The sequence below is a fragment of the Anopheles ziemanni genome, chromosome X (genome assembly GCF_943734765.1).
Source record: "Anopheles ziemanni chromosome X, idAnoZiCoDA_A2_x.2, whole genome shotgun sequence".
Lineage (NCBI taxonomy): Eukaryota > Metazoa > Arthropoda > Insecta > Diptera > Culicidae > Anopheles > Anopheles ziemanni.
In genome coordinates this window covers 7,304,042-7,322,354 of record NC_080707.1, presented here as the reverse complement: position 1 = coordinate 7,322,354, position 18,313 = coordinate 7,304,042, and the positions used below count along the sequence as shown (strand labels likewise).

General features: G+C 46.4%; 2 protein-coding genes and 1 pseudogene across 2 annotated transcripts; 1 reads left to right on the top strand and 2 right to left on the bottom strand.

The window, feature by feature from the left end:
• Window positions 1-1,613: 1,613 nt before the first annotated feature.
• On the bottom strand, window positions 1,614-3,825 carry LOC131290673 (protein takeout-like). The gene is made up of 5 exons (XM_058319836.1): window positions 3,720-3,825; window positions 3,532-3,624; window positions 2,197-2,347; window positions 1,997-2,130; window positions 1,614-1,930 (listed from the first exon to the last, which is right to left on the bottom strand). Exons 1-5 carry the CDS (start codon window positions 3,823-3,825, stop codon window positions 1,614-1,616), a joined length of 801 nt encoding a protein of 266 aa, XP_058175819.1.
• Window positions 3,826-8,397: 4,572 nt separating this feature from the next.
• Window positions 8,398-9,959, bottom strand: LOC131290672 (muscle-specific protein 20). Its single transcript, XM_058319835.1, has 3 exons — window positions 9,954-9,959; window positions 8,672-8,992; window positions 8,398-8,580 (listed from the first exon to the last, which is right to left on the bottom strand). The coding sequence occupies exons 1-3, from the start codon at window positions 9,957-9,959 to the stop codon at window positions 8,398-8,400; spliced, it is 510 nt and encodes a 169-aa protein (XP_058175818.1).
• Window positions 9,960-11,486: 1,527 nt separating this feature from the next.
• On the top strand, window positions 11,487-17,280 carry LOC131290671 (muscle-specific protein 20-like; annotated as a pseudogene).
• The last annotated feature ends 1,033 nt before the right edge of the window (window positions 17,281-18,313 follow it).

The window sequence follows — 18,313 nt, the reverse complement described above, 5'->3', positions numbered from 1 at the left end:
ATTTCTCCTATCCGCTGGAAACGCCTTTGACATCTCACCGGGCGATTTTTAATCAGTTTCCGATGCGAAACTGAATAATTAAAAATATTTCACCATTTTTCAACGGTAAAGAGTTGATTGAATCGAAAAAACGACTGGAGAAAAATGCACAAAGTTTTCGCAAGCAAAATAATATCCCTCCAACCGCCAGTTTGAAACGCTAACAATCGTGCGTTCCGTAGCATTTGCAAACGAGCACACAAAACAAATTTGCTAGTATCGAGTGCGTCTCAGCTACTAGGCGCGAATGCTCGGTCGTCCGTGCATGGGTTGCTAGCGTTCTTGCTCGCCAAAAGTTGGGCAAAATTGTCGGCATTTATCGGTGAATGATCTAGTCCGAAAGATATAATTTTCCTCTCGAAATTCACACCCGTTTTTCCGCTGAAACGATTTATCAAATTAGATGCATGACTGCCCTCGAAAGTGGAAATTGAAACGAACCTGTCGAGCGAACGAGCGTTTTGAAACTCAGCGTTCCGTGCCGGATGGTGCTGCACGCTCTTGCTTCACGGCGAACCGATTCTTAAAGCCGCACTCGCTACCAGGAGCGCAGCCATGACAGCAGGTCGCATCGTAGCCGATGGCGGGAGCGGTCGGCAAGCGCGTACGGGTGATTATCTCTTTCCGTCGCGTTTGACAGAGCAGGACAAGGAGTTTGTGTGTGGGCCTTTCCTGTTCGAAGCGCAGCTGTTATCCTGGTAGCGCACGGCACAGTTTCGACCTGGTCCGGCATCGATTCCGGCATGTGGTTCGCGCATTGTGTTTTTGTGTTCCTGCCGATTTCGCTCGCATCATTCCTTTACCTCAAACCAGGGGTCGCCACACCTTAAAGCAACTTGATCTGTTTCAAACAAGATACGGAAATAAGTCAGAGTTTTTTCTCCAAATAACATTTTATATGTTTACAACTTTGTAAATGCTATTAAAATGTCCTACCTTTTACAAAATAAGGTCAGATTATGCAAAAATACAAAATACGTCTTTCAATTAGCATGAAGAAAAACACATCAACAAAATACGGAATTGTTTCTTATTTTTAATTCGAATTATATTTCATCTGGTGCTTATATTTGTTCTCCATAAGCCCTAATAATAATTATTGATCTACACAATTGAATCTGTTTTCATTGGATTTTCCGAATAAAAATAAAAAAAACAACAAAAAATGAATTATTTCTGCTGTTACATCTTTGCAGTAACGAACCAGCGACGTAACAAAACGTATAAACAAACCAAACAAATTGTAGCTTTTTCGAAGGAACCTTATCTGCAGGTTATCTCAAATGCTGTACTGCCTTCTTTTTATTCCCACGAAGGGGCCATCAGGTCAGGGCCGTTTAACGATCTTTATCTAACTGAAAAACATAATTTGGACCTAAATCGATTTGTTTATCTATATGGTATGCCTTTTTGTGGTTGCTTATTTAAATGATAAACATAAATGATATGTACACTAAGGTGAAAGTAGGCTTTCGAATTGCAGGTGTGGGTTCCGTTGATCCAACATTCCTCTCCGTTGTTCACGACCACTGTTGGGACACTTGTACTGTAACGACCAATGGTGCAATGTTGTTCTAGTTAATCCGCGGTAGATCTTCGACGAAGTAGTCGGCAGGAATTTGGTGGAAGATGTTCTGCATGATCGCGAGCAGGATGTCCTCGATCGTCTTGGCGATGATGGGCTTGAGCGCCTCGGACACGGGACGCCAGTTGTCGTTCAGGTACTGGTTGGTGCTGTCCTCCAGCACCTTCACGCCCTCGAACAGGTTGCCCATGTGCAGCCGGAGACCGGAGATGGTGTAGTCCACCTTGGTGGCGGTGACGTTGTAGAAGACGTGGCCATTCTTCTGGTACAGGGCGGTGGTCGTGCGCATTTTGATGTCCATCCCACCTGCGGAACGTCGGAGCGCGCGTCGGAAGTCAGTGTTCTGTTAGGAGAAGTGCTCCAATTACTTACTTGGCTCGAACCAGCACTTGCCGTGCCCGTTCAGTGGTATCACCAGTATGCGACCCTGCATATGGTAGTTGCCCTCTAGCCGCATCTTCGGCAACCGAATGTGGGTCTCCCAGCCGAAGTCCTTATTGCTGACCCTGGCGCACATGAACGGTTAGACGTTAGGTTTTCGCTTTGTGGCAGTTCACTCGCGCAGTACTTACACGTTGCGTACCACTTTGGTACTGGCGAAGCCGGTCACTATCACCTTCGAGAGTGACGCGTTGACACTGACCGGACCGTCGCCTTGCAAGATGCGGATTTTGCTGATCTTCATCGGATCGATCGTGCCCACGTGCTCAAGCCCTTCGATACCTGCGAGTAGTGGAAACATATTATAGAAATTCGGTCAGCAAGTACGTCCTGCGAGGAATGTGTTCTCTTCGGAGGGCACGTCGATACCAAATCGTTTGCGACCCAATGGCCAAACATGGCGTCCGTGCCCAGAAACTCGTACCAACCCCGCTTGTACGGCACCAATCTGGTGCGTGTTTTCTGTGCCAAATACTCCGCCTCAGTTCAATATCGCATGCGGTAGGCCAACTAAGTTTGCTGATCACCTAGAATCTCCGTGCATCGCTGCCCGCCTGACCTTGGCGCTGGGCGTTCAGCAGCGGTGGACAAGGGCGAGGCGAGAGCGTGCCACACATTGGTCCGAGCGCAGAAGGCGATTACCGAACCGCTTTCTCGGACCCCTTCCCCTCAAAACAAAAAATGGACGCCTTTCGGGCAGCTGGCACATATCTGGCTGTAGAACCTGGCCTGCGTTTCGTCGCCACAACACCTCCGAGCCAGGTGGCTCCGATGTCTCCAGGTGTTTTAAAACATTCCGGTAGGTGTTTGGTCCACGAAACGAGCCGCATCTAACCACGGTAGGCACGCAGCGCACCCAAAGTAAGCAACATTGCAAACCGCGCACGGTTGGGCAACGGACTTGTTCAACCAAAAAAAAAAGAAAACGTACACACACAACCTATCGATCGGAAAACTTGTCTGGCTGCTTGGAAAAGCAAGTGCCGGTTGGGTAGCGGGGGGTTTTTTTTTCTGCATCTTCGATGCACGCATGCAAATACGATGCACGTTGAACCTGATCCACGGATTCTGGCTACGCTTTTAGCTCAAGGCCGTAAGTGCAGCAAAATGGCACCCCGCACACACGGAATGTATTGCTGCACATTTGCTTCTTGAAAGGTTTCTTGGAGGCCGCTCATGGGAAAACTTCGGGTCGGTACGCGAAGAGGGAAAAGAGGTTACGATTGAATATATTTGCAAATCGAATCGAATGCTAAGGCAGGTGTCTGTCCGGTACCTCGCAGTAGAAAGACTGGTGGGGTAGGCTGCTGAGGTGTAGGAGATGTTTGAGTGGTTTAAAGCTCGAGATTTGAGAAAGAATTTAGTAAGAAAACATCCTTACTTTTTTAACGAAACGACTCTTGTGTGAAGCCTCGTGGTTTAATTCTATCGTTATGTCCTATAGAAGAAAGTAATGTATAACCTACCCGTGACGAGTTTATCGAACAATCCCTGAACGGACTCGGTTGAGCAGGGTATGAAATTGCTGTCGTCGAATCGGCACGTCTTGATGAAATCCGCTGTATTTGAGCCGAGAAAGAAACGAGAGTCAATCAGGAACAAGATGGACGTGGTGATTCCTGCCACTCCATTTGAAGGCTACGTTGATTCTTACGTTTACTGTCAAATGGTGTCGCGCCGGAACTGAGCGGCGGTAGGCCGAAAGTGAAGGCTAGGAGCAGGAGCTCCCAGAACGGAAGCTGTGAACGCAGTGAAGACATCGCTGACAAGGTTCTCGGAATGCTCGGTTGATGATGCTGGGAAGGATGTTGACTTCTGCACGGGAACTTCTACCGGAACTCACGTAGAAGAGCGCGTACGAGGTTGATGGAGAGATGGTTATCCTGATCCTGTATTGGTTGCTTCGTTCGCCGTCACTCGCACATATCTTGGCACCGACTTCACAAGAACCGCACCAAAAAGTCTAGAACTGAACTTCGCCTTTGGGGCGCGATTAGATTCTCCACAACCGAGGGCACAATCAGCCGAACGGGGTCTGTCAGCCCGCCAGCGCCTGCGGTACGGTTTATATAAGCTTTGTGCACTTCAAGCTTTGGGTAATTGCCACCCTACCAGACCTCTAGAACGATTCGCACTATGAACTCGCTAGAAATCTATCCCTTCCACTAAGGGGTCTCTGTCTCCACTCTCTCTCTCTTTCCCTCTCCCTCTCCCGCGTGCCGCTCGAGATGGCTTCATGGAAAAGCGCGCGATCATCCACCGACTTGTTGCCAGTTGCCTCCCTCTCTGCCGGCTAGATGCACCGGAGGGAAGTGCTGCTTATGGGAAACGGGGTCTCCGTGCTCGTCACGGAGGTTGGTAGCAGGTGGACATCAGGGAAATCATTAAACGGTCGATGGATGAGCTCTGCGTTGTGCGTTTTTAGCCTGAACACCGCTTTTAATCACACGGCCCATCCCATTCCCCGCCGGCACACATCGTTTTCTGGACCCCACTTTCCCTTACCCTTAAGTCCCATATCCTATATGTGTGTGGGATTGAAAGGAATTCGATGATTGAAGAACATTAACATAGCGCTTTAACAACTTTGTTGTTAATGTGAAGTTAATTAACATATTGTGCTTTAACATTGATAAAGTCGAGCCTTGCCCGTGGGCAAAATCGGTAAAACTTGTACAAAACGTGTCTGTTTCAATATTAGTATTTCACCATTTGCTTCTGTTGACATTACTGCGAATATTTTATCTCATGTTGTACCGATTTTTATTTTCAGTTATTTCACGTATGCTTTTCCACAATTTTTCTCGTTGAATTAAGGAAAAAGGATAATTTACAACATTTATTTCATTTATAGAAGGATGCAACATACTCTTATCATTACTAGTTTCCACTGCTCGATGGTGTTAGACGCTCCGTGGTTTTTATCGTTTTTCTCACAGTTCTTATTCAGTTAAGTTTAAATTTGGAAACTCTTGTTCACTGCAATGAGTTTACAACTATTTGCTTGGTTTTTACATTTTTTTTTTTTAATTTATTATAAATTCTCTCACGTTTTCTTTATTGTGCTACTTTTTTGGATTTTTGGTTTAAAAATTGAACAGATGAAGCAGTTTGCGCTAATTGTTGTAATATTTCACTGTGATTCGTAATCGTTATTAAACTTTACGAAATAATTGATTGTGTTGTAGTTTTGTGCAAGGGTTGTCTGATGGTTTATGTTAAAATAAGAAATTTTGAAAGTTCTTTTCTTAACTCTGTGTACATAGGAACAGCTGCAGAGAACTGTTTAAACTGTGGTAAATGTTGTATTTCGTACATACCCTAAAGCTTATAATTTTAATAGAAAGAAGCCCGAACGTTTGACCCACAAGAGCCGATACGAAAGGTGAACGGCTTCCAAACCGTACCTTGCATACTCGTTAGCAATACGCCTCCGGCCGGACAATGTTCCGCGCGCCGGATGGGGGAACGTGTTCGGGGTGGTCGGAGGCACATCGGTGTCATCCGAGATCCGAGAAGTTTCCGATTTCCGATTCGCCAGGGGTTCGCCGTGTGCGAAATCATGTTGCGGAATTGAATGGAAAAGCCAGTGTTTCGCAATCGCTTGCCATCGAGCATCGGATCGTGTGTGTGTGTGTGTGTGCCGAGCGTGGTTTTCGTCGTTCGTTAGCGCCGTCTTGTCCCGTTCCCGCAACCGGCCGCTTTCCCTTCAGAAGCGCTATGCTCGTCCCTCGGCGGATTGTGGTGACCGACCGAGACACCGTGCTAGAAATTATGCAACACGCTTCATGCGACAATGACAACTTCACGGCCATCGGCAGCATAATCTAGCATCGCACACACGGCGTTCTGCGTGTCGTGGTTCTGCTGTTCGGCTGCCGGTCAGCTCTGGCTCTTCAGTTTGAGAATTAATCTACCAATTAGCAGCGACTGTCGGGGACGTTCCCTTATCGGAAGATCACGATTTATTTATTGTAAACGATCTTTCATACTGTTGCTCTTCTTGAAATTGACAACCAAAAACATGGATATTCACATAGTGTGTTGCAACATTAGAGCTGCAGCGAATTTGTTCTAGGATTTTAAAAAGAAATTTAAGCCGACTCACTTATCGGCGCTAGCAATGGAATACGCTTCGCGTCCATTGGCAGAGAGTCAATTACAGGCCTTCGTTAATATGTCGGGGTCTGATGATTACCGGCTGCGGCGAAGGCGGTAGACTTTTCGAGTCTTTGAAGCGGGGACAAGTTCTCGACCCTCCCCCTGCTTAATTATCCACTATCAGTAGAACCCGCCCTCCGCACAATCCCACCCACCCACCGACCACCGCCGTGGGTAAACACTATCGATCATCAAGACCAAACTTCGACCCACCACAGGTTGCGTAATGGGCGCCACGTACCTGGGGAGAACTGGCGTCGCTGCTAACCGGGGCTAGAATCGGTGCACCGGTGAAAAGATTTGTGGATTACTCCCAGTCCTAAATCCGGACGCACAGCACGCAGCTGATCGGTGCGCAGCTGTTTGCCAGCTTTGTTTTATTGCACTGCCGCAAGGTTGTTTGTGTTGGGGCGGGTTCTGGCCTCTCTGTTCAAGGGTACGTTGACGTCGGCGGCGTAAACACGGGTGGACACACATGTGCTTTTTACAGTGGTCTAAAGCAAATCACAGTAGAAGTTCAGCAAAACTACCTCAGACCTTTGGAACGAGGTTATTGCGACGTGATCCAAAAAATGGACGAAAAGTTAGGTCGACTAACCTGTAACTCCTTCATTTCGATGATGGTCATTTCTAGTTGGCATTTTGTAACATTTGATAGCGACAAACACGAGTCAATGCAGTCCAGGCATTTTAAGAATAGATACCAGTAATGCTATCCAAACTTCAATTAGTACCTCTCTAACAAAACCTCTAGGACTCTTGCTTCTGAGGTAAACAAACAACAGCTTCGTTGAACAACTATTCCAAAACCCAAATCATCCAATGATACGGTTCTGAACCACTTGACAGTAGGCAGAATGTCTGGAGAAACCGGTTGTTCCTAGACAATGACAATTTGATGAAGATTTAGATGTAATTTACACATGACAGGACAGTACACCGTTTAACATGACGTTGCGTATCGGTCAGCAAACGTTAGTTTGTAAAGTCCCATGCCGGCATATTGTTCACACCACGACAGCGTGTGATAAACAACTGAATGAGCTAGCATTTGTCAAATGACACATGATTAATTATTGCCCTGTATGACACTCGCAACGGCTTAGAGCGTCTACTCTATCGTTTTATTTTAGTACTCCGATTTAATATCTGGTGAAAAATTGTTCACGATTCACAACAAAACAAAGTGTGTCCATTTTAAAACTCACAAAAGAGTTGTCTACTCGGTTCCACAAGATAGTCGCAAGTCGGTTTGAACGAAGGGAATCACAGCTGTTCCTACCTCTTAGTTAAATATTTAAATCAGGTGCAGCATCTCTTCTGTGACATTAACTACGAGTAGCGTAAGGCATCACATGACTGAGTCAAAAGATTGGCCAAGTCCTTATCGGTTAATAACACATATAGGTATATATTTTGGTCATATCGTACAATAAACCGCTTCTGAAACGTTTATAAATAAAATAAAGTATATCGATGTGATACGAGGCTAGAGCGAAGGCCGAAAACGAAAAGAAAAACAGAAAACACATTTACACGACGCTCGGCCGGACACTGTTGACTGGTGCTACCTCCAAACTGGAGCGGCCGGGTTTCGGTTCCTTGGCCGCACACATTCAGGTCGTCGGCCAGGGGAGAGAACATTCGGCGAGGAGAAATATACGATGCGCTTAAGAGTAGTGTGCTTGTTTTGGTATATAAATTTGGATACCCTTCGCCACCCTTTTAGACATGCCCTCGGCGCTAGAGGCATCCTTAGTACGAAGGTTTGTTCGGCGCTGAGCGCGTAGGCGGCGAAGGTGTCACGGTGTGGGATGGGTTTTGTGCGACTGAATGGTGACTGATGGTACATGACGGTTAGCACAGCAACAAATGGGACGGGGGTTTTCTTCCTTGCCGTGCTCTTCTCGTAAGAGTTTTCCCTAAAAATAGCAATGATGCACAAAGAGGCCGCGCGTCGTCTGAGACGTGGTTTTTCGTACCATCCACCATCGTGTGGGATGAATAACGACGTGTTTTTGGTTGCCTCCTCCATAGGACAAACAAGAAAGCAAAACCGATTCCGAAAGTCCGAATACTAGCTGCTGCTAAGCTGCTTCGATATTAGTGGCTTGTTGTTTTTCTTTTCATAGGTAGGTGGTCTATGCTACTTCAACTTCATCTGGGTAAAATTACATGTGACGCGTGTTGCCGAACGATCCCTGGCCGGCCTGCGATGCGCCCTTGTTGAAGCCCATCTGCAGGTTCAGCTCGCCATGGTGAGCGCGCAGCTGCTCCTCGGAGAAGTTGCGCTCGTTCTTGTCCGCCATCTTGGGGCCAAGCTGCGGTCCATTGAACTCCGGATGCTTCTGCGTCTGGACGGAGGGTGGGGGGAAGGGGAACCGGGAATGGTCAGTAAACACACCAACACCCACTCATACAGGCAAATGCTGGATAGGTACTTACTATTCGGCCGAGCGAGTACAGACAGAGCGTCACCTGCGGGATGTTGCGGCGCTCGAACAGGTCCGCGGTCTGGAAGATTTCCTCCTCCGGCACGCCGTACTTCTTGATGGCCGCCTGGAAGCGCTGGATGTTCTCCATCAGCTGGAAATTGGTGCCACGCTCCTGGATTTTCTTCACCGAACCGGGGGCCAGCTTGTTGGCCAGCTTGCACAGCACGACGCCATCCTTGAGCACGTCCTCGTAGGCGCCCGGCGGCAGCTTCTCGCCCAGGACATCGCTGATCCACTGCAGCACCTCAGCTTCCTGTTCCTTGTTGCGGGGCTGCAATTTTTCAATCAGACATCAGACATCAGAAACGTGGTTATACGCTAGAGCTAGGCGTTCCGACAGGCAGCTGTTCACCATTATGTGTTTGAAGGTGACCCGCAATCTGTGGCAAAACAAGATACGGCACAGATTTCGCGCAAATGCATACCCTCAACCCATCCTCTCACTCCATCTTCCTCTCCCTTTCTCTTTTGCTTCCAGAGCAAAGAGTTCGGTGTTTCACTGCTGGTGAGCAGTCGCTCCATCAGCAGCCAGAAATTCGTAGCTATAAATAGGACATTCGCCATATCACGTCAGAGTGCGCAGATAGGGGGTTGCGATTTCGCATGGAATAAATTCACCGCCATCTCGCGATGGAAGGAACCGTTTCGACGTTGAGCCGAATTCACCTCACCAACGGCTCGCGGCTCGAGGAACCTCCATTCTGGTACCAGCCAAAATGTGCACATTTCAAACGAAATGTTGATAGCTAAATATATTCTACTTCATGGACCATTAAGCGATACGACGTTGAGGCTAACATTTACTCTGGCGTGCGCCTGTACTTCAGTTCCCTCGCTGGCGATGTTTGGACGAACCGCTCGCATGCGCAACTAGCCTTGACATTAGTCCAACAACAGTCGCTTCAAATCAAGGACCACACCCTTCAGTGTCACGATAGCGAAACACATTAGAAATTAGGAAAACACACGTTAGAGAACAGCCGGACATCGTAGGTTTATGTAGCCAATGTAGGAATTTTGGCGAACTGTTAGTTACTCCAAGAACATGATTCGTTTGGTAAAGAAGTACCAGATTTAGGAACCCAATGTTTGGGGATAGAGTAGTTTTAATTTTCACCCTCGCCAAAGCAGGTGTTTGCCTTGGAACGCATATCTGGACACGGTCTATACGTCGTCGGGAGTTTGGACGGATGTATGCCGGGTATGTATTAACTATTTCCACCTGAACGTACCGCCATTGCGTTGTTGATAGGTTTGTTGATAGAGCCTTTCTGTGTCGGACGAAGGAAGGACTGCTCTGCGGCACGAAAACAAGACACCTCACAAGGACAAACACTCGCACGGGGAGACAGGGAAGCACACCGACACTGACTTGCACTGGCTGACCGAAAACAAAAGTCGGAAGTCGCAAAAGGTGTTCGCCGTGTGCCGCTTTGCAGAAGACTGTGCCAACGCGTCCGGTGTTGGACGAATTTTGTTGCGCCGAGATCCAGAGCCGAATTTTCTCGGCACGCCCGAGCGCCGGTCCCGACGATGACGACAGCCGGTCGTCATACGTTCCACATACACACACACACACTCGTCCCACCATACCTCTACCTCCTCCCTGGGTCCCGGGTCCGGGAGTAGTTCCGCTAAAGTAAACGAACCGCGAAACGGTGAGCGCGCGCGGATTAATATTTTCCTTCCCGGTGCGCAGGCGCTTCCCCCCCGGTCGGCAGGGGTGGAGGATTTTCCGTTGTTCGCTTGATTTTATTTATTAGATGTGGTCTGTGGCCGTTTGTTTTTCGCCCACAACTCTCCCTCAGCACCTTCCCCTTTTGCCCCACGCGGTGTGTGTGCGTGTCCTCCAAAATTCGTCCACTCAAAATCGTCCATTACAACGCCCCGCCACCCCATCCCCTCTCGGGCCCTAAACAAATGCCCAACCAACCTGCCCCACCAACCCACCCACCCTCTACCCCCATTCTGACCATATGGATGACCGTAAATTCGCTGTCGATATTTTCGCTTCAACTAGTATTATTTTTCTCCCGGCCCGACATCTCTCTTTCGCTGCTTGGAGACTAAAGGGGGTGGTGGTGGAACGGAAAAGCTATGGTATGGTGTTTCCTGCTTGTTCCGGGGGCAAAACCCACCCAACCAACCCCAACCCCAGCTGTCACGTCCGGGAAAATCCGGCTGGATTTGCACGCGCACATTTCTCATCCGCGCAGCTCGCTTGTTTCCTCGGTTTTCATGGAACGGTCCGCTTCCACCCTCCCACTCACCCCCCCCCCCCCCCCCCCTCGTGCCCAGCAACCATGACGTCAATCCTGGACGATCGATGATCGAACGTTGCGCCATCGCTCGTCGGACCAGACCACCACTGGCTTCTAATTATAATTCGGGCGGTGTCGCCCGGGTCCTAATCGTCCCCGCTGCAAGGATGTTGTTTTGCTAGAAGCGCACCGTCCCTCGGCGTCCGGGAATGGCAATGGGTAGGCTTAAGTAAACATTTTGGGTGTTTAAAAAGGCGGGAGGGGCAAGGAAAACGACGGAATTTGAGGGCCAACCGACGCAATTCGGTTGTATCGTTTGCCATCCATCCAGCTTGGAATGAGCAAATGTAACACCGTTCACCGATGGCCGTTATTGGAATTAAATACTACGTGTTAAAGTAAAACTGCCAATAAATCTCAATCACCATTTATCGCACAGATTCAACAAACTATCTTTTCAACCAACATGTTCAAGGGACAAACTAAAAACAATTCAGAGTAGACATGGTAATGCAAAATTTGAAAATGCCCTAAAGAGTTCGAGCGGAAGTGGAAGAGAGAACCGTCGCATCGTAAGTAAATGAAATTTAACGAATCTACCAAAAACTAACGCTCAGTTAAAGAAACAATTATCAAAATGTTATCAAAATAAAAAAAAAAAATTACTGTTTAGCTCCAAGAAGATAAAAACTGAGAGAACAAACACAGAAATAGAATAGATATGGTAATGAATCGAGTGGAAACGCCACTCCTTCCACAGTTTGGGATCCAAAAAAAAGGAGAAAACTGTTAGAACAAACATTCGATATTTGCTTCCTTCAATGTTGTTAAAGACAACAAACATTAAAAAAAGGCAAAACAAATTCATTCTCAACTCGTTTATTCGCGACCCAAAGCGTGGAGGCATTGGGAATGGTTAAATCCTGCTTCATTCCCTAAAATGTATCAATTTGGCGTCGGCTGGTACAAGGTGTAGCTGTCAATAGTGTTCTTCAGCGTGTACTATTTTATTTATGACTTCAACAGCTGCCAACCGAGATGGATTTGGAATATTAATGACCTGCACGGAAGGTTAGCCCGTACTCGTCGGTGGTGGAAGTACGCTTGCCAAACGAATTAATTGAAACCTTGATGCAAGTGACATTTGTTTCAGTTTGTAGTTGGAAGCGAAACATCCAACACATGAGTTCACAAAACTCCTTTATTAGTCAATAAGAGGTGATTTTGAAAGACGAGAATTTCTTTCACCGCAATCGCAAACAACAACTCTAAAAGATTGTAGGAAAGAAGAAGTATTCCTCGTACTTTTCAATGAAAATGTTGTGTTTCCTTCGTAGAAGAATTCACAACATTCGTAAAACAGCCAATCCTGATGTCATGGCCTGGTGACCGAACCGCCGCGTTCGGTGGAAAAAGGAAAATGAATGGGGGTGCAAGAAATACGATGGAAATCTACGAGAGATAGAAGAGAGAGAGAGAGAGAAAGATAGAACAAGCGAGGGTCAAATTGGGATGATTTTGCGTGATGGATCTTAAAATAACGAACCGTTAACATGGAGGCGGCACGAAATGTGGGCGCGAAAACGGACTTTTCTCCTCTCTCCTCTCTCTCTCCCCCCCCCCCCCCCCCCCCCGCCCTTGCCAACGTTTCATTCCCGTTGGTAACTCCCACCCCTTCCGCTCAAAACGTTCCGGTTCCAACGAAGAGTTGGAGTTCATACGCCCCAACAGACGACTTTTCTCCATGATGGCTCGGGAAAACCGAACCGTGCACCAGAACGTGGATATTTTTGTTTCTCGTTTTTGCAGATGGATATATATTTTGTTTTTTTCGAACCGAGATGTTTTTATACACCACTTTCCAGCTCATGCACGTACCAAATGCAGCCGGTAGCCATGTGAAACCGTTAGCGCAGAGGTGTCTAATGTCATTCCACTGTTCTTCGTCTATTTCAGTCCTAGAACCAACGTTCTTTTCTTTTTTATTTTCTATTTTTACGTTTTTTTCCTATTTCTCTTCTATGTCTTCTATTTTGATTTATTTATTTATCATGAATAAAGTTTTTTTGTTATTTTGTTGCTTTGTTATTTACAATCAACAGTTTTCATTTTACTTTTGTACTAGTTTTAAACATTTGCCAAACATATTTTTTGTTTTAAATAAAACAGGGCACCTCTGTTTCTGTTTCTGTGCATGTAGACATGTTCCAGTGCAAAGAAACAGCACAGAGATGTTCATCAAACTAACTTGATACATCTGCTGCTCAGCAGAGCGACGATGTTATGTTTCCCGGAGCTAACTGGACCGCGTCCGACCGACGTGTTGCGGAGTCAAGAAACCTAACAGAACCACAGCCCGTATTTGACCACCACCACCGCCACCCTCACCAGCCTTGGGCTACACATGTGTGCACCATCTCCCTTTAATAACTCTTCTCGTTTCTTGTGTCTCACGCACGGCAGGTCGCCGGAAAGCGGGATCGCGACCAGGAGCGGGAGGCCCAGCACTGGATCGAAACGGTCGTCGGTGAGAAGTTCCCCGCCGGATACTCGTACGAGGACTGCCTGCGCGATGGCATCCTCCTCTGCCGGCTGATGAACCGTCTGTCGCCCGGCATCGTGCCGAAGATTAACACTTCCGGCGGTGACTACAAGATGATGGACAACATCAATCAGTAAGTACAATGCGGGGTGGGACAATGCTGACTCCTGATTTCCCTTTACCTTTGAAAATCGACCATTCATTTAAGTGTTTGTGAGTGTGAAAATATTAATTCACTAATTCACTGCCTTGAACTGTCGGGAATCTATTTTAAATAGTTTTACATATCATAATTTTATAATCATATATTTTACATATTTAAAAAGACATCATTTCAGCAGAAGCTGTAAGGTGAAACCAGCTTAACTAATTTTAAAGAGGGCGAATATCGTTTTAAGATATGTGAAATGCATTCCAATTGGTTGAAAATAAGGCGCTTTAAAAACGAGCGGTCAAATTACCTTCGCCTAAGCGCACGTGGTCGGGGAAGTAGACGCTGTAAAATGAAATACAGATAACCATATATCAAATAAGAAATCATCGAATGATCAAAACTTTTATTAAAATCTAACAAAAAGAGCTCCAAATGATGTCCAATTCGCGAGTAAATTATTAAATGAAACGCGTGAAATCGCCTAGAGCGAACCTAGACACATTTTTCGCAGCGCAAGTCGCACCGGCGGGCTAACGCCACCAGGCGAGCAGCCCGCCGATCCCGCCCGGTCGTTGACTAGATGCCGCGCCCAGTGAAAAACGCAAACGCAACCGTACCGGACGATTGGCCGCATTCGCTCGTAGATTGCGAACACGGTGCGCATTCGCATCCGGAGAGCAGGAACGCCAGGAGGAGATGCTGCCCACGATTTTCGTAGCTGCATTTGAAGCGAACGTTGGCACAGCGCGGACAAATCTTACAATTTTGTTGTTAGGCTGTACGGTTGATTCCACTGAACAGTTTCATCGTACACTTGTTCGGTTTTAATTTTTAAAGGTACTACAAGCGTGTAAAACTCTTTAATAATATGTTTATACTGGATTTGTTGCAGAACATTAAAACAAACATTGATGGGTAACGAATATTTTTCTGCTGTTAATATTAAATACGTTATGTTCGGTGGTTTCCGCTTCTCTTTTTTTTTCTTCCATTATTTTCCCGCTTCTTCTGAGGCGTTTTTTTCTGTTCCACTGTGAACTCATCGATTTTTTTCGCTTGTCTTTGCGGCAAACAGTTTCGCAAGGAAAAATGGTAGTTACAGAACCTGACAAACAAAGATGTGTTCCAACGAAAACAAACGAGAAGAAACTAGTTAATTAAAATACATAACTGCATCGGAGGCAATTTCGTTTTATTTTCTGCCAACCTAAACAACCGTTCACGAGATGACATAAGTACAAATGTTTGCCAAACGGAAGCGGGCCCGGCCCGGCGAAAAACGCAACCAAAAACGCAGCGACCGAGCGCGAGCGCGTTCGCTCGGAGATTGCGAACTTGGTGCGCATTCGCATGCGGAGAGCAGGAGCACCAGGAGGATGCTGCCCACGCTTTTCATCGCAGGCAGGAGGCGAACACCGCGGGACAAATCCAGCAATGTTTGTTGGTTGAGTTGTTTAATTGATTTGAAACGTTCACTACAGATACTATTTAGTCAGTTGATTTTGCTTCTGCTTTGCGATGATTTTACTGCTTTTTGTGTGTTTTTGTTTTCTGTCCTACTGTATCAGTGTTGGATACAGTTAAGTCCTTTCGGCAATAAAAACGATCAAAATGAGAAAGAAAAAACAAGCAAAACTATCATTTAACTTGGTAAACAACTTTTATTAGGAAACTTAGAACATTTGAAGTTTTTTTCCTGTTATGCCAAATTAACCCACGACAACTGTAACAAATCGGTTTAAGTAAAATTTTTGTTCACAACTTACGTCTAAATCCAAACAAAACATTAACCTTAACCTTGCCTTAAACTTAAATAAATAAGCTAGAACCTCAAACCAATCAAAACAAATATTTGCATTGCTTCAAAAGCAAATGTTCCACGCGAGCGGTTGCCGACCCCTGCCTTTACACTGCAGCAGTGTTGGTTGCGTCGCGGCCGCTTGACGCGCCATAGCACAAGGGGGCGCGAAAGTCTCCAACCGATTCAACCTGCCGGCGTTCCTGCGCGCCTGGTACAAACTGATGTTTCGCGTGCAAGTGATACTTTTCGAGATTGGGGTTTTTGCCGGAACCCCATTTTGCTCGTGCGGCCACTGACAGTTCGTTCAGCACGAGCGCGGTGGACATGCGTTCCCTGCCGCCTTTTCGATCTGGTCGGGGTCAGGGTGGACACCTTCCGGCGGTGCTGTTGCCCTGGCCGAAAACCTAGGTAAATGTACAACCCGTTACAGGAAGGCAAACCGGCATCGCAATCCGGGCATCGGAACCGTAATTCGGACATTTTCAACGCTGGCAGAATGGTGTGCTACCTGCAAACAAACATTCCCTTTTGCTACACCATGTTCCAGCGGGCGAAAATATGTTATAAACACCTTCGGAAACATTCACGAACGTGATGAAAATAATTCCTCACTCCCGAGTGGTTCCAGCAAAAGGCGACATTGAGATTTGTTTCCATGTTTGTACCAACATTGCCGCCGTCCAGATGTCAGTAAATGGCTGGCGCCCAAAAACGGAGCGAAATGTGCAGCGGCTTTAAGCGATGGAACCTCCTGCAGCGTCATGCGCTCCTGCTCCAACCGAAATCGATTGATCACATTGATGTTGTTGAGCGGATTTCTTTCTTGCTGTGCCGGGGATCGTGCGTTTTCTTTCGTTGCATCGTTTCTTGCTAACCACCGGTTTGGTTTTCTTCTCCTCCATTCGGTTTTGTCAGGTTCCAGAAAGCCTGCATCAAGTACGGCGTGACCGATGTGGACCTCTTCCAAACGACCGACCTGTGGGATCGCAAAAACATCGCACTCGTCACGACGACCATCTTCGCCGTTGGCCGAGCGGTAAGTGAATAGAATAAAAACGTAAAAAACTGAAACCAAAAACGATAAATGTTTATCATTTGAAACCCACAATTAAAATATATCGAAGAAAATAAAAACGCTATACCCTGCCCTGTACAAGTGTACGGAAATGGTTACATTTTATACCCGGGGTTTTTGTATGCTCTTGTACAGCGTATAAAACCCTGCTGTGGGTGTTGTGGACGCTGGAGCAAGACGAATAGACGATTTTCGAGTCGTTATTAGATTGGTTTGTTTTGATCCGCAGTGAACATGGAAACACACTTTGGAATGAACACTCTAAAAATATTTAACATGTTCGTAGTTCCCCTTTTAAACATCACAATATCGTGTCGAGTTTTAAATGTGTATAAGTAAAGGTACAAAACTTATTGTAAAAAAATGTGAAACAGATGCAGGTGTCGTAAAAGCACTTTGTTGTATACTTTGAGGTACATCTTAAAATTAATTACTTTTATTTTGATAATGAAAAGATGCATTACAACCCCGAAAGGAAGCTGTCCCCTTATCTTATATCTGTTCGTATCTTTCTTATCTTTCCGTCGATAACAGTGCTACAGGCATCCGGAGTTCCGAGGCCCGTACCTGGGACCGCGCCCGGCGGAGGAAAATCGCCGCGAGTTCACCGAGGAGCAGCTGCGTGCCGGCGAAGGACTGATCGGTCTGCAGGCCGGCTCGAACAAGGGCGCCACCCAGGCGGGTTTAAACTTCGGCGCTACCCGGAAAATCCTGCTCGGCAAGTAGGGTTTCCCGAAGGCTGGCTGGAGAGCGGGAAGGGGGATGGCGTGCAAGGGAGCAGGAGACCGCAGTTTGCTGCATCGAGGTCCGGAAGAGCTTAGGAGAAGCTTAAAAAGTATTGGAAAGTCAAGAAACTGTCACGAACTAATAGGGGAGTAACAACAAACAAATGCGAACAACACAACGCCATCGATGCTACTAAACGCAAGCGTATCGATGCGTCGAGAAGGACGGCGACGTGTGCTTTTAAACTATCCTTTTGCCCTCCACGTCTTTGAACCCGCAAAGGCTGCGCTTCTACTAATGAAGAACAACGAATTCCAAACTCCACTACTCCGGGCAGCTTTTGGAACCGCACTTCGGATGGCTTAACTTATGTCCCTATTTATTGTTCATCGATCCGGCGTCGGAGTTTCCAATCGCAACGCCCAAACTGCAGCCGGACATTATAATCTAGCTATTGTGAAATCGTGTTCGTACTAAAACAAATATATATGCTGGAAGTAAAGAGGAACATTAACTAACGGATTAACAATCAACAACATCGAGCACTTACCGCTGCGACGGGTTTCAATACGTTGAAACTGCGTTTGCCAATACTTCTTTTCAATACACTACACCGTAATCGTCAAGTTACACATGGTGTAACACTTGTGTGCTTCTTATCGCTTCGTCTATGAACTAAATGTTTGTGTTTTGATCTGAAAAATAAAGTACAATTTTGCGTAACAAAACGAAAGTGCCCCACAATCAATGCAAAAATGCATTGCTGATAATATCACCCCCCGAGCTCGAAGTGATGGAAAAGGTCGGTCTGTTATCGAAGCTACGTTATGCTTTATTTCAATTGTTAATAATTTAATGTTATGTTTAACTGCCAGTAAAGATTTTTGCTTATAAATAAAAAAACCAATGGCAACCGTAATATCTGCTTTTAGCTTTGTGCGTGCTTGCTTCGTGTTTCTCGATTACGTCAAACCTGCATCTTTTAGACAACAAACGATGTTCTGCTCAATATCGCAGCGAGATTGAGCAGGAT